This window comes from Anguilla anguilla, chromosome 4, assembly GCF_013347855.1.
Source record: "Anguilla anguilla isolate fAngAng1 chromosome 4, fAngAng1.pri, whole genome shotgun sequence".
Classification (NCBI taxonomy): Eukaryota; Metazoa; Chordata; class Actinopteri; order Anguilliformes; family Anguillidae; genus Anguilla; species Anguilla anguilla.
This window is the reverse complement of record NC_049204.1, coordinates 60674671-60692969: the sequence shown is the minus strand read 5'-3', so window position 1 is coordinate 60692969 and position 18299 is coordinate 60674671. Positions and strand designations below refer to the sequence as shown.

The following is an 18299-nucleotide window of genomic DNA, read 5'->3' as shown; positions in this document are numbered from 1 at the left end:
GCATCCCAATCTGTAAACACCTTTAAAAGAAATCTTAAGACATGCCTTTTTAGCTTAGCATTCATTTTATTTTATTTTAATCTTTTAATTTAATTTTTTATTTTAAATCTTGTAGATTAAAATACAATTTTAATTTTATTTTAATCTACCCTCTATACTACCATTTTCTTATTTTCACTGTATTGTTGAATTTTCATTGTGTTGTTGTACTTTCATTTGTATTGTTGTATTTTTATTGTGTTATTAAGTAGCTTGTATTGCAATTTTGCACAAAAGGCGCTATATAAATAAAGTTTGATTGATTGATTGATTGATTGATTGGTTGATTGATTGATTGGTTGTACCCACAAATATTTGATCGTAAACTGCATGTAAAAATCGTTTCCAAGGACATTTCAGCATTCATAATTTTTTTCTTATCTGTAATTGTACATCGCTGTTTCCTTACGCAAATCACATGAACAGGATTGCACATAAAATTTACAAACAGCACAATGTCGGCACAAAGTCCACTTTCTGATCGTCTGCTCTGAGCCTGGCCTCAGTCCAACACCATGCCTCCTGCAGCAGTGGGTAGAACCAGGAAGTCACTCCCACATTCTCTGTCGAGCAGTTTCAGAGAAACGAAACTTAACTCTGTCTTTACCAGTGTGAGCGGTAAAATAGCAGCGGCCATTATTTGGGTGGGTCTGCCCAGAACCAGGAAATATCTCCTGCTCATTCTCATACAGATTCAGAGAAACTACACTGCATTCTGGACTACAACTAATCTCTCTCAATATGAGCAGTAAAATGGCACAGGCTGTAGGTCTTCTGGATCAGGAGCAGTTCAGCTGCACGATCTGTCTGGATCTGCTTAAGGATCCAGCGACTATTCCCTGTGGACATAATTACTGCATGGGCTGCATTAAGGGCTGCTGGGATCAGGATGATCATACTGGTGTCTACAGCTGTCCCCAGTGCAGAGAAACTTTCACCCCAAGGCCTGTTCTGAAGAAAAACACCTTGCTAGATGAAGTGGTGGAGAAACTGAAAAAGACAGGACTCCAAGCTGCTCCTCCTGCTCACTGTTATGCTGGATCTGGAGACGTGGTGTGTGATGTCTGCATTGAGAGAAAGCACAAAGCTGTCAAGTCCTGTCTGATGTGTCTGGCCTCTTACTGCGAAACTCACCTCCAGCTTCACTATGAATCTCCTGCTCTCAAGAAGCATAATTTAGTCAAAGCCACTGGAAATCTGCAGGAGAAGATTTGCTCTCATCATGACAAACTGCTGGAGATTTACTGTCGTACCGATCAGCAGTTTATCTGTTATCTGTGTACAATTGAAGATCACAAAGGCCATGAAACAGTCTCAGTTGCAACAGAAAGGACTGAGAAACAGGTAAGAACTAAAATGTGTTGCTAAGAAATGCTATTTTTTGTCTATAACATGAAGTAGGCTTGAAGTTTCAAATCCAGTGATGAAGCACATAAACCAAGGAATGAACTGAGCGGTTTTACTGAATTGACATATTAGTATTGACATATTAGTATTGTTGGAACAGCAGCCATGGCTTAGAGCATGCAGAGAGGAACATGTTCACCTTTCTCAGCTTTATTAAAGACGGTGGAATCGGTGGTCAGTGGCGTAGGTTTCGTTTGAACATTGGGGGGGGGGCACATTAAGCGGAGGATCTGGCGGTCCTCCCCCCCAGGAAATTTTGAGCGTCAAACATTTCATTTCCTGCCTTCTGGTGATTTTTTATGCACCGATTTGTGCCTTTTCTGCATCCATTTAAAAATCCTCTGCTTCTTTCATCTTTTTATTGGAGGGGGGGGGGACAAATGCACGTGTTCTAAATATTGAGGGGGACGTATCCCCTGCGTCCCCCCCGAGATCTGCGCCTATGTCGGCGGTGAAACGTATGACATCTGCAGCTCTTGGGAATGCTCCTCCTGCATCAGTACAGCTATGGACAAAATTTCAGCCTTCAAATCACTCCACCAATCTATTTAATCACCATGATAACAGCATGAAAAACAGAATAGGGATTTTTTTTTTTTTTTTTGGAAAGTCACACAAAAGCTAATACTGACAAAATAAATGTCACGCCCAGGGAGTGGAATGATTGTCGACGTAGGAGGTGATCATTGGTGGCTGTGTTCTGTGGGCGTAACCTACCTCGCATATTAGGTTTCAGCCAACTGTTGGCCACGAAGGTGAATGTGTCAGGAGTTCCCTTGGCGTATGTTCCAACTGTTTATCTTCTTACCTCCTTTCTTCTTATTATTGCCTCCTTACCTAGTATGGAAGGCCGAACGGGTGAAAGATATGAAATATGTGAAATTGACATGTCTAGAATCAATGTCACCTCATTCTATTCCATTATTTAATCTCCTTGCTTGCCCCGTCGGAGGACGCAAGGATGGAGGTATCGAGGAAATGCGTATAAGGCAATTGGAGCGTCCTTGCTCTTTCAAGCGTCAGTTTGAAGCCACGTCAATTACAGACATGGCAGATGGGGAGAGGTGGGTCCACAGGTCCACCGTTCCAAAAAAAATGCTTCCGCAAAGAATGCATTCGTGTTTCTTCCTCAATGATTCTTCGGGAGCCTCCCTGCTCCTAGCTCCTTAAAGGAACATTTAATGGGTTTGCCTGTCCTTAAAGATGGCACACCTTGATCGATTTCCATGTCAGTCAAGGGCCTCTGAGACAAAGGACAAATGAAATAAGCAATTAGAATGCATCCACATTGACAACACGTAAGTTCAGATGTAGATTTCATGTATTTTCGACCTGTTTGGCCTTCCATACTAGGAAAGGAAAGGAAGCAAGGAGGTAAGAAAATAAGTGGTTGGAATGCACACTTGGCCTGTCCTTATGATGCCATCCCTGAGCACATTGGTAAATAAATTTCCTCTTCTTGGACTGGATGTTGTCATCTCATTTTTGAAGTCCCTGGAGTTTGTTTCTGGGGTGTTTTCACCTCTTCAAAGAGGGAATATCTGATACATCTTCTAAAATAAGTACATGTTATGTGTCAGGTGATGTACTTTTTAAAATACAATTGGTCACTTAAACATAATATTAAAATTACCAATGAACAGAGATACGTTTGCTGTGTTGTCTACGGATAATGGGCAGTTGCAAGAGTTTTGACTGCAGAGCTGCTCGGTCACTCAAGCAGAAAAGGTTGCAAGCAGTTTTCAGTTTAATGATGTAGCTTTAGGAGCAATGGCTCCAAAGTTTGTTGCATGAATTGAAGCTAGTATAGAGAACTGTCCAATGGTTCAGCTTTGATCACTGAGGTCAGAGGTAGTTAGGCCTGACACTGTATTTTAATGAACTGGGACTCAATGACATACAGCATCTCATGAAAATGGGAATATGCCTTGTAAATTATCTAACAGTTTTTAAAAAAAGTTTAAAAAAATGCTTTGTCAATAATCTCTCTGAAGGATGACAGTAGTACATACTACATTTTTTTTATAACCTTTATTTAACCAGGTAAAAGTGATTGAGAACAAATTCTCATTTACAGCACTGACCTGGCCAAGAAAGCATGCGTCAATCAAAACATACAAACATTGCTTAAAAAAAACCAAGTTCATAACAGTACATTTACAGAGATAAAACAAAAAAAATAATTAAAAATAAATTAATTAATTAAAAAAATTAAATGACATAACATTCATGATTCAGTGGAACGTCTGTCCACAGAAGCAGCTGGGGGCGACACAGAGTAAATTCCAGCAGAGAATCCAGGAGAGAGAGAACGAGCTGAGGGATCTGAGAAGGGCTGTGCAGTCACTCAAGGTGGGTACTGACCAGAAGAGAAGACAACAGCTGGCTGCTGGAAGAGCCATTTAAGGGCTCAGTCAGAGCTCTCCTCCAGTCAGCCAGAGGGGAGCCCAGTGTTGGGCCACTTTCCAGCCCTGTGGGGCTCAATCCCACTGATCCACCCTGTCGGGCACAGGCCCATTTAAAATATACAGCCCTCCTCTCTCTGTGTCTCCTAACAGCGCTCTGCACAGGCAGCAGTGGAGGACAGTGAGCGGATCTTCACTGAGCTGATCCGCTCCATTGAAAGAAGGTGCTCTGAGGTGAAAGAGCTGATCAGAGATCAGGAAATGGCTGAAGTGAGTCGGGCTGAAGGACTCCTGGAGCGACTGGAGCAGGAGATTGTTGAGCTGAAGAAGAAAGATGGTGAGCTGGAGCAGCTTTCACACACGGAAGATCACATCCATTTCCTCCAGGTAAAATTTATATTTTTGTATTTATCTTTGTTTATCCAGGAGAGTCCTATTGAGATTAATATCCATTTTGAGGGTATGTTTGGCAGGTGAAAATGCTGAGTGGTTAAGTACTTTGGAAAACAACTAGCCACAGAGGCTTGTGAGCCAAAAGGTTAATGTCAAGCCCTGTTTATAAGTAATTTCAACTGAAATTGGACCATGAATGGATCCTTAAGGTATCCCATTGTGAACTAAATAGCTAGACTTCTGACCTTGAACAAATACACCTTGGGTACAGTTTTTTTTTTTTTTAAAGGCTCCCTGAGAGATCGGCCTATTGGAGCTGCTCCTGACTCTTTATCTGACTGGAATTTACAGACCCACACTGTGGAAATGTTCACTTATCCCTAATCTTGTCCAGATGGACTGTCAGTGACCATTTCTGACAGTACTGACCTGAGAGTGACAGACTCTGTTGAGACACATCTCTCTTGGGTGTTGTGTCTGTATACAGTACATTTTACCATTTTGCTCTTAATGCTGTGTGTCTTTTGTGTCACTAATGCATTGTTTTTGGTTGCTGCTGTTCAACAAGTACCTCTGTCTGTCTGTCTGTCTGTCTGTCCATCTCTCTCTCTCTCTCTCTCTCTCTCTCATTAGATCTCAAAGTCTCTGTATGTCCCTCCTGGACCTGGAGACTTGCCCAGCATCACTGTCAGTCCACACATCTCCTTTGAGGCTGTGAGGAAACGTGTCTCTGAGCTGAAAGAGCGACTGGAGGACGTCTGCAAGAATGAAATGTCTAAGATCTGCAAGGCATGCAGAGCAATGGGCATTTATGGCTGCTCTACTGAGACCAAAGAGCCTTCAGAAGCCAGAGGCAGAGCAGCTGAAGTGGAGACCTGTCCCCTCTGCATGAAGCCCTTGCAGAACAAGCTGAGGCTGATATGTACTCATGCCTTCTGTGAAGCCTGTCTGCGTAGCACTATATCTCTTGTGGGTCGTCAGTGTCCAGTGTGTCTAACAGCACTCACAGTGGTGGGAGACCAGCCAGAGGGACAGATGACCATGAAACATATGAAAGACTTCTTTGGAAAAGAATGTATCTGTATTACCTACAATATTCCCAGTGGAATACAGACGGTAAGAAACTGATGTTTATTCAAGAATTCTTCATAATTCTGTACTCTTGGATTCATGTGATTTGGAAATATATATTATTTTGCAAAAACAACATCAATGCAATTCACTGCGAAGCTGTTTCGGCATTTTCTTAAAAAAAAACAAAAAACTTTTCATTGTTTTTTACTATTTAAGTAATAGAGTGCAGTGCCTCAACATACTGCTGCTTTGTTTTAGAATACTGACCTAAAGTGTCTCAATATACAATAAAATATACACAAAAGCCAACTAAACACATTACAAAGAAAACAGTCATGCATGCTAATCACCTTTAGAAATTTGCATTTAAAATAACACTATTTCATATCACCATATCACCGTGTGCATTTCAAAGCAAGGAATTCTTTTTAACTATAAAAATGAGCCAGAAATCACTTTATTGGTACATGCACCACCCAAAGTGAACTGTTTTCCTTTGAGTCTTTCTTTGCGTCTGTCTATGAAAACTGGCAAACAAGTTGAACTGAATTGAATTGGAAACTGAACATGCACACACTTGTACATAATACATACATAAGATCATTCCCCTTTCCCCTGTGCTATATTCTGTGTCCAGGAGGCCCATCCCAACCCAGGGAAGCCCTTTACTGGAATCCAAACACAGGCCTGGTTACCAGGAGAGTTATGGGGCCTGTTTGGCAAGGATGTGCTGAAGCTGCTGGAAAGAGCCTTTGACCAGAAGTTGGTTTTTACTGTGGATGTAACCGATGGAGCTGAAGACAGAGTCGTCTTCACTAACATCCCCCGTGCAAGATACTTGTAAGGCCTTTTAAAGTCATTTCCAACTTCTCCCATTTCCAGCATTTGGAGTATTTTAAATTTTTCGACGCAAATATGAATAATTATGTAATATGGCAAGGAAAAGATACAGTATATGTTGGTTCAGATGCAGGTATGAGATTTGTGATCATCTCCCAGAGACTAGCGGTATCAATGTGACTGTTGTTTCCTCAGCTTCCTGTGCTTCAACTTCAGCTGTTGAATCTTTATGTTTCTGTGTGTTTATTCACTGAGCTGCTATTGGTTGCCTTATACCAGAACATCCATTAACCAATAACAACATTTATACAAAAGCAGCATATTAATGCATAAATGTCAACATGGAAATGAGGATTTTCCTAGGATGCTTTGTACACTGCTAATGATATATAGTAGCAACAGAGCTCATAGAGGCACGTGAGTCTGCTGCAGAAGGTGACATCATCCCATAGAGTCAGGAAAAGTGCATGATTGGTTTCCATGGTGATGGACCAGGGTCTTTAGCTCTGTCTGCAGTATAAACCTGACCTCTGCAGCAGTTGTGTAGTAACACAGGTGTGTCACAGCTACCAGAAAAGCTCTATTAATCATGAAGTATAAAAGCACATGAGTGGAAGCTGGGGTGTGTTCAGTGTCTTTGCTTCTCTTGACTCATTTACAGTGACATGCCTGCACATTCCAGCACCAAACCTGTGAGTTTCTCCATGACTCCTGTGTAGAGCTCAGTCCTGATGCTCCTTGTGCGTGTTTCTTTGTTCCACAGGAATGAGTGCAGCGATTGTAATTTTCTGGGCACAGTAAAGGCGGCACTCAACTTCAGAGGCATTGAATGATTGGATGAATAGAGACATCAGACCCACCCACTCAGTACAGCACCACCAAATGGACGAGAAGAGAAACACTCAGAAAAACACCACATTTACAAAGAGACCAATATGGACAGACATTTAAAACCAAATATGAGCCAGTCTGTTGCCTTTTGTCCTCTCTGGCTTTACAGAATTTTTTTTGTAAAATCACATGACTCTTATTTGTCCTATTTTTATCAAGTATGTTAAATATGTTATCCATGTAAGATATGTAAGATTCTAGTATGGTCAGACCATCCAACATTGTTTTGGAACTTATACATTTCAAAACGTATGAATATAGAAAAACTACATTTAGAACATATCTTCAACATACCAGTGACCAATAGGTTGTAAAAAGTAGGAATAAAAAATGTTCAAAATCAAGCAAAAATAAAATTTAAAAATCTGTTACTGAAACTTTAATACTAACAGGCAAATTAATCATTACTTGTTAATTATTATTTAATATTGAGGGGCATTCCATGTCATTTATCACAGAAAGTGAGTTTTAACACCCACAATCTCAGGTATTTCCTGTCATTAGGAACAGATAAAATAAGCATTCATGTAACATTATTTTGTAGTCATATAAATTGACTTGTGTGCTAATTGAGGCACTCAAATTGGGTTTTTTTTTTTTTTTTTTTTTTTGCATGGTTCACATAATATTCTGTAAATAAAGAACGCAACATTCAATTTGTACCAACATTTATTTCCTGGTGATTATTAAGACGTGTGGAATCCAAACAAATGGTCAGAATCCACCCAAAGACCCTCCAACCCCCACAGCAATAGTATATAACATCACTTCTCAGTGTTTGGTCAGTAACATGGAGCTATGGCTCGGAGTACGGCTTGTTCATAGTAATGCATTCTCAGTGAATATGTTGTTGGTTATTTTCCCCTGTACAGATTAATTAGGATTCTACTGAGCATGCTGGTCAGTGCACTTTCCTAGGACATCACACACTGTGCACGGTCACACATGCACACACACACACACTCACACACACACGTGCGCGCACACACACACACTGACACAAACACTCACTCACACAGGCACACGTGTACACACACACACACACACACACACACAATATATATATATATATATATAGCTATGCATCATACACACATATTGCCTAAGCTATTTTCTACATGCTCAATAGAAAAACGTAGCCTCTGGAACAACTTGCCTGAGAAGCTGAGGGCATCCCAATCTGTAAACACCTTTAAAAGAAATCTTAAGACATGCCTTTTTAGCTTAGCATTCATTTTATTTTATTTTAATCTTTTAATTTAATTTTTTATTTTAAATCTTGTAGATTAAAATACAATTTTAATTTTATTTTAATCTACCCTCTATATTACCATTTTCTTATTTTCACTGTATTGTTCAATTTTCATTGTGTTGTTGTATTTTCATTTGTATTGATGTATTTTTATTGTGTTATTAAGCACCTTGTATTGCAATTTTGCACAAAAGGCGCTATATAAATAAAGTTTGATTGATTGATTGATTGATTGTACCCACAAATATTTGATCGTAAACTGCGTGTAAAAATTGTTTCCAAGTGTCATGGTTCTGTGTTTTCCTGTCTGTGTTTCCCTTGTTGGGCCGCCAGATGGCGGCACTTCTGTTTTCTGTCCTGCTCCCCCCTGATAATTGTATGATTGTTTTCAATTGTCTAATTATGGTTTGCTGGTTGTCTCGTTTTACCTTCCCTCTCTGTGGCCTGATTGTTCATGGTGCCCTCCTGTGTCTTGTCAGTGTCTGTTCTATTTATGTTTCCCTTCTCCTGGACTCAGGTGCTGGGTCCTTGTTGGTTTGTTGTTGGTTGCATGTCTTTGTTCATGTTCCTGCCAGTGTGTACCTGCCATGTTCTGGTTCCACGCGCTCTTGGATTTTGGATTTTCTGTGTTTTGCATGTTGAAGTTTTCCTTTGTGTGAAGAGTTGCCCTGCGAGGCCTTCTGTTCCCTTGTGTTCCCTTTTTATTTAGTAAAGTCTTTTGTTCCTACCCTTTTTGGAGTTGTGTTTTTCCCTCCTCTGCATTTGGGTCCTAACCCTCCACTGCACTCTGACACCAAGGACATTTCAGCATTCGTAATTTTTTTTCTTATCTGAAGAAGAGAAACACTCAGAAAAACACCACATTTACAAAGAGACCAATATGGACAAACATTTAAAACCAAATATGAACCAGTCTGTTGCCTTTTGTCCTCTCTGGCTTCATGGATTTTTTTTGTAAAATCACATGACTCTTATTTGTCCTATTTTTATCAAGTAGGTTAAATATGTTATCCATGTAAGATATATAAGATTCTAGTAAGGTCAGAATTATAGGTCCAACATTGTTTTGAAACTTATACATTTCAAAATGTATGAATTTAGAAAAACTACATTTAGAACATATCTTCAACACCAGTGACCAATATGTTGTAAAAAGTAGGAATAAAAAATGTTCAAAATCAAGCAAAAATAAATTTAAAAAATCGGTTACTGAAACTTCAATACCAACAGGAAAATTAAAGTCCACTTTCTGATCGTCTGCTCTGAGTCTGGCCTCAGTCCAACGCCACACCTCCTGCAGCTGTGGGTAGAACCAGGAAGTCACTCCCACATTCTCTGTCGAGCAGTTTCACAGAAACGAAACTTAACTCTGTCTTTATCAGTGTGAGCGGTAAAATAGCAGCGGCCATTATATGGGTGGGTCTACCCAGAACCAGGAAATATCTCCTGCTCATTCTCATACAGATTCAGAGAAACTACACTGCATTCTGGACTAAAACTAATCTCTCTCAATATGAGCAGTAAAATGGCACAGGCTGTAGGTCTTCTGGATCAGGACCAGTTCAGCTGCACAATCTGTCTGGATCTGCTTAAGGATCCAGCAACTATTCCCTGTGGACATAATTACTGTATGAGCTGTATTAAGGGCTGCTGGGATCAGGATGATCATACTGGTGTCTACAGCTGTCCCCAGTGCAGAGAAACTTTCACCCCAAGGCCTGTCCTGAAGAAAAACACCTTGCTGGATGAAGTGGTGGAGAAACTGAAAAAGACAGGACTCCAAGCTGCTCCTCCTGCTCACTGTTATGCTGGATCTGGAGACGTGGCGTGTGATGTCTGCATTGAGAGAAAGCACAAAGCTGTCAAGTCCTGTCTGATTTGTCTGGCCTCTTACTGCGAAACTCACCTCCAGCCTCACTATGAATCTCCTGCTCTCAAGAAGCATAATTTAGTCAAAGCCACTGGAAATCTGCAGGAGAAGATTTGCTCTCATCATGACAAACTGCTGGAGATTTACTGTCGCAGCGATCAGCAGTTTATCTGTTGTATGTGTACAATTGAAGATCACAGAGGCCATGAAACAGTCTCAGTTGCAACAGAAAGGACTGAGAAACAGGTAAGAACTAAAATGTGTTGCTAAGAAATGTTATTTTTTGTCTATAACATAAAGTAGGCTTGCAGTTTCAAATCCAGTGATAAGGCAAATAAACCAAGAAATGAACTGAGCTGTTTTACTGAATCGACATATTAGTATTGTTAGAACAGCAGAGCATGCAGAGATGAACATGTTCACCTTTCTCAGCTTTATTAAAGACAGTGGAATCGGTGGTCAGTGGCGTAGGTTTCGTTTGAACATTGGGGGGGGGGGGGGCACATTAAGCGGAGGATCTGGCGGTCCTCCCCCCCAGGAAATTTTGAGCATCAAACACTTCATTTCCTGCATTCTGGTGATTTTTTATGCACCGATTTGTGCCTTTTCTGCATCCATTTAAAAATCCTCTGCTTCTTTCATGTTTTTATTGGGGGGGGGGGGGGGGGGGGACAAATGCACGTGTTCTAAATATTGAGGGGGACGTATCCCCTGCGTCCCCCCCGAGATCTACGCCTATGTCGGCGGTGAAATGTATGACATCTGCAGCTTGTGGGAATGCTCTTTCTGCATCAGTACAGCTATGGACAAAATTTCAGCCTTCAAATCACTCCACCAATCTATTTAATCACCGTGATAACAGCATGAAAAATAGAATAGGGATTTTTTTTTTTTTTTTGGAAAGTCACACAAAAGCTTATACTGACAAAATAAATGTCACGCCCAGGGAGTGGAATGATTGTCGACGTAGGTGGTGATCATTGGTGTCTGTGTTCTGTGGGCATAACCTACCTCGCATATTAGGTTTCAGCCAACTGTTGGCCGTGAAGGTGATTGTGTCAGGAGTTCCCTTGGCGTACGTTCCAACTGTTTATTTTCTTACCTTCTTTCTTCTTATCATTGCCTCCTTACCTAGTATGGAAGGCCGAACGGGTGAAAGATACGTGAAATTGACATGTCTAGAATCAATGTCACCTCATTCTATTCCATTATTTAATCTCCTTGCTCGCCCCGTTGGAGGACGCAAGGACGGCGGTTTCGAGGAAATGCGTATAAGGCAATTGGAACGTCCTTGCTCTTTCAAGCGTCAGTTTGAAGCCACGTCTGTAATTGACGTGGCTTCAAACTGACGCTTGAAAGAGCAGATGGGGAGAGGTGGGTCCACAGGTCCACTGTTCCAAAAAAAATGCTTCCGCAAAGAATGCATTCGTGTTTCTTCCTCAATGATTCTTCGGGAGCCTCCTTGCTCCTAGCTCCTTAAAGGAACATGTAATGGGTTTGCCTGTCCTTAAAGATGGCGCACCTCGATCGATTTCCATGTCAGTTAAGGGCCTCTGAGACAAAGGACAAAGGAAATAAGCAATTAGAATGCATCCACATTGACAACGCGTGAATTCAGATGTAGATTTAATGTATTTTCAACCTGTTTGGCCTTCCATTCTAAAAAAGGAAAGGGAGCAAGGAGGTAAGAAAATAAGTGGTTGGAATGCACACTTGGCCTGTCCTTACGATGCCATCCCTGAGCACATTGGTAAATAAATTTCCTCTTCTTGGACTGGATGTTGTCATCTCATTTTTGAAGTGCCTGGCGTTTGTTCCTGGGGTATTTTCACCTCTTCAAAGAGGGAATATCTGATACATCTTGTAAAATAAGTACACGTTACATGTGTCAGGTGATGTACTTTTAAAAATACAATTGGTCACTTAAACATAATATTGAAATTACCAATGAACAGAGATACGTTTGCTGTGTTGTCTACGGATAATGGGCAGTTGCAACAGTCTTGACTGCAGAGCTGCTCGGTCACTCAAACAGAAAAGGTTGCAAGCAGTTTTCAGTTTAATGATGTAGCTTTAGGAGCAATGGCTCCAAAGTTTGTTGCATGAATTGAAGCCAATGTAGAGAACTGGCCACTGGTTCAGCTTTGATCACTGAGGTCAGAGATAGTTAGGCCTGACACTGTATTTTAATGAATTGGGACTCAATGACACACAACATCTCATGAAAATGTGAATATGCCTTGTAAATTATTTGACAGTTTAAAAAAAAAAAAGAAAATGGAAAAATACTTTGTCTGAAATCTCTCTGAATGATTACAGTAGTGCATAGTACAATCATGATTCAGTGGAACGATTGATGTCTGTCCACAGAAGCAGCTGGGGGCAACACAGAGTAAATTCCAGCAGAGAATCCAGGAGAGAGAGAAGGAGCTGAGGGATCTGAGAAGGGCTGTGCAGTCACTCAAGGTGGGTACTGACCAGAGGAGAAGACAGCAGCTGGCTGCTGGAAGAGCCATTTAAGGGCTCAGGCAGGCTTCTCCAGTCAGCCAGACAGGAGCCCAGTGTTGGGCTACTTTCCAGCCCTGTGGGTCTTAATCCCACTGAGCCACCCTGTGGGGCACAGGCTGTCTGGGGTCCCAGTAAGAGCTGAGTGAAAGACCCATTTAAAATATACAGCCCTCCTCTCTCTGTGTCTCCTAACAGCGCTCTGCACAGGCAGCAGTTGAGGACAGCGAGCGGATCTTCACTGAGCTGATCCGCTCCATTGAAAGAAGGTGCTCTGAGGTGAAAGAGCTGATCAGAGATCAGGAAATGGCTGAAGTGAGTCGGGCTGAAGGACTCCTGGAGCGACTGGAGCAGGTGATTGCTGAGCTGAAGAAGAAAGATGGTGAGCTGGAACAGCTTTCACACACGGAAGATCACATCCATTTCCTCCAGGTAAAAGTTATATGTTTTTATTTATCTTTATTTTATCCAGGAGAGTGCTATTGAGATTAATATTCATTTTGAGGGTATGTTTGGCAGGTGAAAATGCTGAGTGGTTAAATACTTTGGAAAACCACTAGCTACAGAGGCTTGTGAGCCAAAAGGTTAATGTCAAGCCCTGTTTATAAGTAATTTCAACTGAAATTGAACCATGAATGGATCCTTAAGGTATCCCATTGTGAACTAAATAGCTAGACTTCTGACCTTGAACAAATACACCTTGGGAACAGTTATTTTTTTTTTTTTTTAAAGGCTCCCTGAGAGAGCGGCCTATTGGAGCTGCTCCTGACTCTTTATCTGACTGGAATTTACAGACCCACACCGTGTAAATGTTCACTTTCTGTCCCTAATCTTGTCCAGATGGACTGTCAGTGACTATTTCTGACAGTACTGACCTGAGAGTGACAGACTCTGTTGAGACACATCTCTCTTGGGTGTTGTGTCTGTATACAGTACATTTTGCCATTTTTCTCTTAATGCTGTGTGTTTTTTGTGTCACTAATGCATTGTTTTTGGTTGCTGCTGTTCAACAAGTACCTCTGTCTGTCCCTCTCTCTCTCTCTCTCTCATTAGATCTCAAAGTCTCTCTATGTCCCTCCTGGACCTGGAGACTTGCCCAGCATCACTGTCAGTCCACACATCTCCTTTGAGGCTGTGAGGAAACATGTCTCTGAGCTGAAAGAGCGACTGGAGGACATCTGCAAGGAAGAAATGTCTAAGATCTCCAAGGCAGGCAGAGCAGTGTGTATTTATGGCTGCTCTACTGAGACCGGGGAGCCTTCAGAAGCCAGAGCCTCAGCAGCTGAAGTGGAGACCTGTCCCCTCTGCATGAAGCCCTGGCAGAACAAGCTGAGGCTGATATGTACTCATGCCTTCTGTGAAGCCTGTCTTCGTGACTCTGTATCTAGAGTGGGTCTCCAGTGTCCAGTGTGTCTAAAAGCACTCACAGTGGTGGGAGACCAGCCAGAGGGACAGATGACCGTGAAACATATGCAAGACTTCTTTGGAAACAAATGTTTCTGCATTACCTACAATATTCCCAGTGGAATACAGACAGTAAGAAACTGAGGTTTATTCAAGTATTCATAATTCTCTACTCTTGGATTCATGTGATTTGGAAATATATATGATTTTTCAGAAACAACATGAATGCAATTCACTGCAAAGCTGTTTCGTCATTTTCCTTAAAAAAAAAAACTTTTCATTGCTTTTACTATTTCAGTAATAGAGTGCAGTGCCTCAACATACTGCTGTTTTGTTTTAGAATACTGGCCTAAACTGTCTCAATACACAATAAAATATACACTAAGGCTTTAGAACTTCAGTGCGCCCCAACTAAACACATTACAATGAAAACAGTCATGCATGCTAATCACCTTTATAAATTTGCATTTAAAATACCACTATTTCATATCACCATGCGTGCATTTCAAAGCAAGGGATTTTTGTTAAATATAAAAATGAGCCAGAAATCACTTTATTGGTACATGCACCACCCAAAGTGAACTGTTTTCCTTTGAGTCTTTCTTTGTGACTGTCTATGAAAACTGGCAAACAAGTGGAACTGAATTGAACTGGAAACTGAACATGCACACACTTGTACATAATACATACATAAGATCATTCCCCTTTTCCCTGTGTTATATTCTGTGTCCAGGAGGGCCATCCCAACCCAGGGAAGCCCTTTACTGGAATCCAAACACAGGCCTGGTTACCAGACCACCCAAACGGCCCGGACAAGGATGTGCTGAAGCTGCTAGAAAGAGCCTTTGACCAGAAGCTGGTTTTTACTGTGGCTGCAACCAATGGAGCTGAAGACGAAGTCATCTTCACTAACATCCCCCATGCAAGAAACTTGTAAGGCCTTTTAAAGTCATTTCCAACTTTTCCCATTTCCAGGATTTGTATTTTAAATTTTTCAACGCAAATATGAATAATTATGTAATATGGCAAGGAAAAGATACAGTATATGTTGGTTCAGATGCAGGTATGGGATTTGTGATCATCTCCCAGAGACAAGCGGTATCAATGTGACTGTTGTTTCCTCAGCTTCCTGTGCTTCAACTTCAGTTGTTGAATCTTTATGTTTCTGTGTGTTTATTCACTGAGCTGCTATTGGTTGCCTTATACCAGAACATCCATTAACCAATAACGACATTTATACAAAAGCAGCATATTAATGCATAAATTTCAACATGGAAATGAGGATTTTCCCAGGATGCTTTGTACACTGCTAATGATATATAGTAGCAACAGAGCTCATAGAGGCACGTGAGTCTGCTGCAGAAGGTGACATCATCCCCTAGAGTCAGGAGAAGTGCATGATTGGTTTCCATGGTGATGGACCAGGGTCTTTAGCTCTGTCTGCAGTATAAATCTGACCTCTGCTGCAGTTGTGTAGTAACACAGGTGTGTCACAGCTACCAGAAAAGCTCTATTAATCATGAACTATAAAAGCACACGAGTGGAAGCTGGGGTGTGTTCAGTGTCTTTGCTTCTCTTGACTCATTTACAGTGACATGCCTGCACATTCCAGCTCCAAACCTGTGAGTTTCTCCATGACTCCTGCGTAGAGCTCAGTCCTGATGCTCCTTGTGCATGTTTCTTTGCTCCACAGGTATGAGTGCAGTGATTATAATTTTCTGGGCAAAGTAAAGAGGGCACTCTACTACAGAGGCATTCGCTGATTGGATGAATAGAGACATCAGACATCACTCAGTACAGCACCACCAAATGGACAAGAAGGGAAACACTTATTACAACACCACATTTACAAAGAGACCAATATGGACAGATATTTAAAACCAAATATGAACCAATCTGTTGCCTTTTGTCCTCTCTGGCTTCATGGAATTTTTTTGTAAAATCACATGACTCTTATTTGTCCTATCTTTATCAAGTATGTTAAATATGTTATCCATCTAAGATATATAAGATTCTACTATGGTCAGAATTATAGGTCCAACATTGTTTTGAAACTTATACATTTCAAAACGTATGAATATAGAAAAACTACATTTAGAACATATCTTCAACACACCAGTGACCAATAGGTTGTAAAAAGTAGGAATAAAAAATCAAGCAAAAATAAATGTAAAAAATCTGTTACTGAAACTTTAATACTAACAGGCAAATTAATCATTACTTGTTAATTATTAGTTAATATGCAGGGGCATTCCATGTCATTTCTCACAGAAAGTGAGTTTTAACACCCACAATCTCAGGTATTTCCTGTCATTAGAAACAGATAAAATAAGCATTCATGTAACATTATTTTGTAGTCATATAAATTGACCTGTGTGCTAATTGAGGCACTCAAATTGGGCTTTTTTTTTTTTTTTTTGCATGGTTCACATAATATTCTGTAAATAAAGAACGCAACATTCAATTTGTACCAACATTTGTTTCCTGGTGAATTATTAAGACGTGTGGAATCCAAACAAATGGTTAGAATCCACCCACAGACTCCCCAAACCCCACGGCAATAGTATATAACATCACTTCTCAGTATCATGGAGCTATGGCTCGGAGTACGGCTTGTTCATAGTAATGCATTCTCAGTGAATATGTTGTTGGTTATTTTCCCCTGTACAGATTAATTAGGATTCTACTGAGCATGCTGGTCACTGCACTTTCCCAGAACATCACACACTGTGCACGGTCACACATGCACACACACACACACTCACACACACACGTGCGCGCACACACACACACTGACACAAACACTCACTCACACAGGCACACGTGTACACACACACACGTGCGCGTGCACACGCACACTCACACACACAGGCACTCGTGTACACACACGCACACACACACACACACACACACACACACACACACACAATATATATATATATATATATATATATAGCTATGCATCATACACACATATTGCCTAAGCTATTTTCTACATGCTCAATAGAAAAACGTAGCCTCTTGAACAGCTTGCCTGAGAAGCTGAGGGCATCCCAATCTGTAAACACCTTTAAAAGAAATCTTAAGACATGCCTTTTTAGCTTAGCATTCATTTTATTTTATTTTAATCTTTTAATTTAATTTTTTAATTTAAATCTTGTAGATTAAAATACAATTTTAATTTTATTTTAATCTACCCTCTATACTACCATTTTCATTTGTATTGTTGTATTTTTATTGTGTTATTAAGCACCTTGTATTGCAATTTTGCACAAAAGGCATTATATAAATAAAGTTTGATTGATTAATTGATTGATTGATTGATTGTACCCACAAATATTTGATCGTACACTGCATGTAAAAATCGTTTCCAAGGACATTTCAGCATTCATAATTTTTTTCTTATCTGTAATTGTACATGGCTGTTTCCTTACGCAAATCACATGAACAGGATTGCACATAAAATTTACAAACAGCACAAAGTCGGCACAAAGTCCATTTTCTGATCGTCTGTTCTGAGCCTGGCCTCAGTCCAACACCACACCTCCTGCAGCTGTGGGTAGAACCAGGAAGTCACTCCCACGTTCTTTTATTATTTAAAATAAATGCGAAGAGCCTTTGACCAGAAGCTGGTTTTTACTGTGGTTGCAACCGATGAAGAGGAAGACAGGGTCGTCTTCAATGACATCCCCAATGCAGAGGGCTGGTATGTTTTTTTTTTTTTGTGTTATTCCCAAATTGCCTCCCAAGTCGCAGGATTTTGCGTATGTGTGCATGTGTCGCAAATATGAATCACTGGATATGTGATCACCTCACAGTGCCCAGCAGTGTCAATGTGACTGTTGTTTCCTCATGTCTGTGCTTCAGCTTCAGCTGTTGAATCCTTATGCTTCTGTGTCTTTATTCACTGAGCTGTTATTGGCTGCTTTATACAAGAACAGATTAAATAGTCTTGTGCTACACTAGTTTAAATAGTCTTGTGTCAGTCTCGTGCTGCCCTAAGTATATACCCTGCAGAACCTAAAACCCACTCTTACCTACTGTATGTCATTGGTTCCTACGTGAACCATGACCACTGGATCCTTCCCCACTCTGGCCAGGAGCTTGTCCGCGTGCTCCAGGAGGTCCCCTGCCTGGGCACCAGGCAGGCAACACACCATACGAGATACCTGGTCATGCAAACAGACTATTCTGTCTCCACCTCTGATAACGGAGTCCC

General features: G+C 40.8%; 2 protein-coding genes across 3 annotated transcripts; both read left to right on the top strand.

Moving 5' to 3' along the window:
• Positions 1-575: 575 nt before the first annotated feature.
• On the top strand, positions 576-9403 carry LOC118225473 (E3 ubiquitin/ISG15 ligase TRIM25-like). Of its 2 annotated transcripts, XR_004764833.1 has the most exons (7): positions 576-1383; positions 3703-3798; positions 4005-4238; positions 4878-5360; positions 5956-6158; positions 6922-7254; positions 9342-9403. XR_004764833.1 is itself a non-coding variant. In XM_035413930.1 (6 exons), exons 1-6 carry the CDS (start codon positions 781-783, stop codon positions 6989-6991), a joined length of 1689 nt encoding a protein of 562 aa, XP_035269821.1. In that variant the 5' UTR covers positions 576-780; the 3' UTR covers positions 6992-7715. The 2 variants fall into 2 exon arrangements, 1 of the variants encoding a protein (XP_035269821.1); XM_035413930.1 differs by lacking the exon at positions 9342-9403 and having other exon boundaries at positions 6922-7715.
• Positions 9404-9656: 253 nt separating this feature from the next.
• LOC118225474 (E3 ubiquitin/ISG15 ligase TRIM25-like) lies at positions 9657-16554 on the top strand. The gene is made up of 6 exons (XM_035413931.1): positions 9657-10417; positions 12542-12637; positions 12875-13108; positions 13730-14212; positions 14814-15013; positions 15774-16554. Exons 1-6 carry the CDS (start codon positions 9815-9817, stop codon positions 15841-15843), a joined length of 1686 nt encoding a protein of 561 aa, XP_035269822.1. The 5' UTR covers positions 9657-9814; the 3' UTR covers positions 15844-16554.
• The last annotated feature ends 1745 nt before the right edge of the window (positions 16555-18299 follow it).

Excerpts from the sequence above, each read along its gene's own strand:
- LOC118225474 (XM_035413931.1), top strand. The coding sequence starts at position 9,815 with ATGAGCAGTAAAATGGCACAGGCTGTAGGTCTTCTGGATCAGGACCAG. Across the intron at positions 12,638-12,874 it reads GGGCTGTGCAGTCACTCAAG|CGCTCTGCACAGGCAGCAGT; the intron begins GTGGGTACTGAC and ends GTCTCCTAACAG. Across the intron at positions 14,213-14,813 it reads TTCCCAGTGGAATACAGACA|GAGGGCCATCCCAACCCAGG; the intron begins GTAAGAAACTGA and ends TTCTGTGTCCAG.
- LOC118225473 (XM_035413930.1), top strand. The coding sequence starts at position 781 with ATGAGCAGTAAAATGGCACAGGCTGTAGGTCTTCTGGATCAGGAGCAG. Across the intron at positions 1,384-3,702 it reads CAGAAAGGACTGAGAAACAG|AAGCAGCTGGGGGCGACACA; the intron begins GTAAGAACTAAA and ends GTCTGTCCACAG. Across the intron at positions 6,159-6,921 it reads ATCCCCCGTGCAAGATACTT|GAATGAGTGCAGCGATTGTA; the intron begins GTAAGGCCTTTT and ends TTTGTTCCACAG.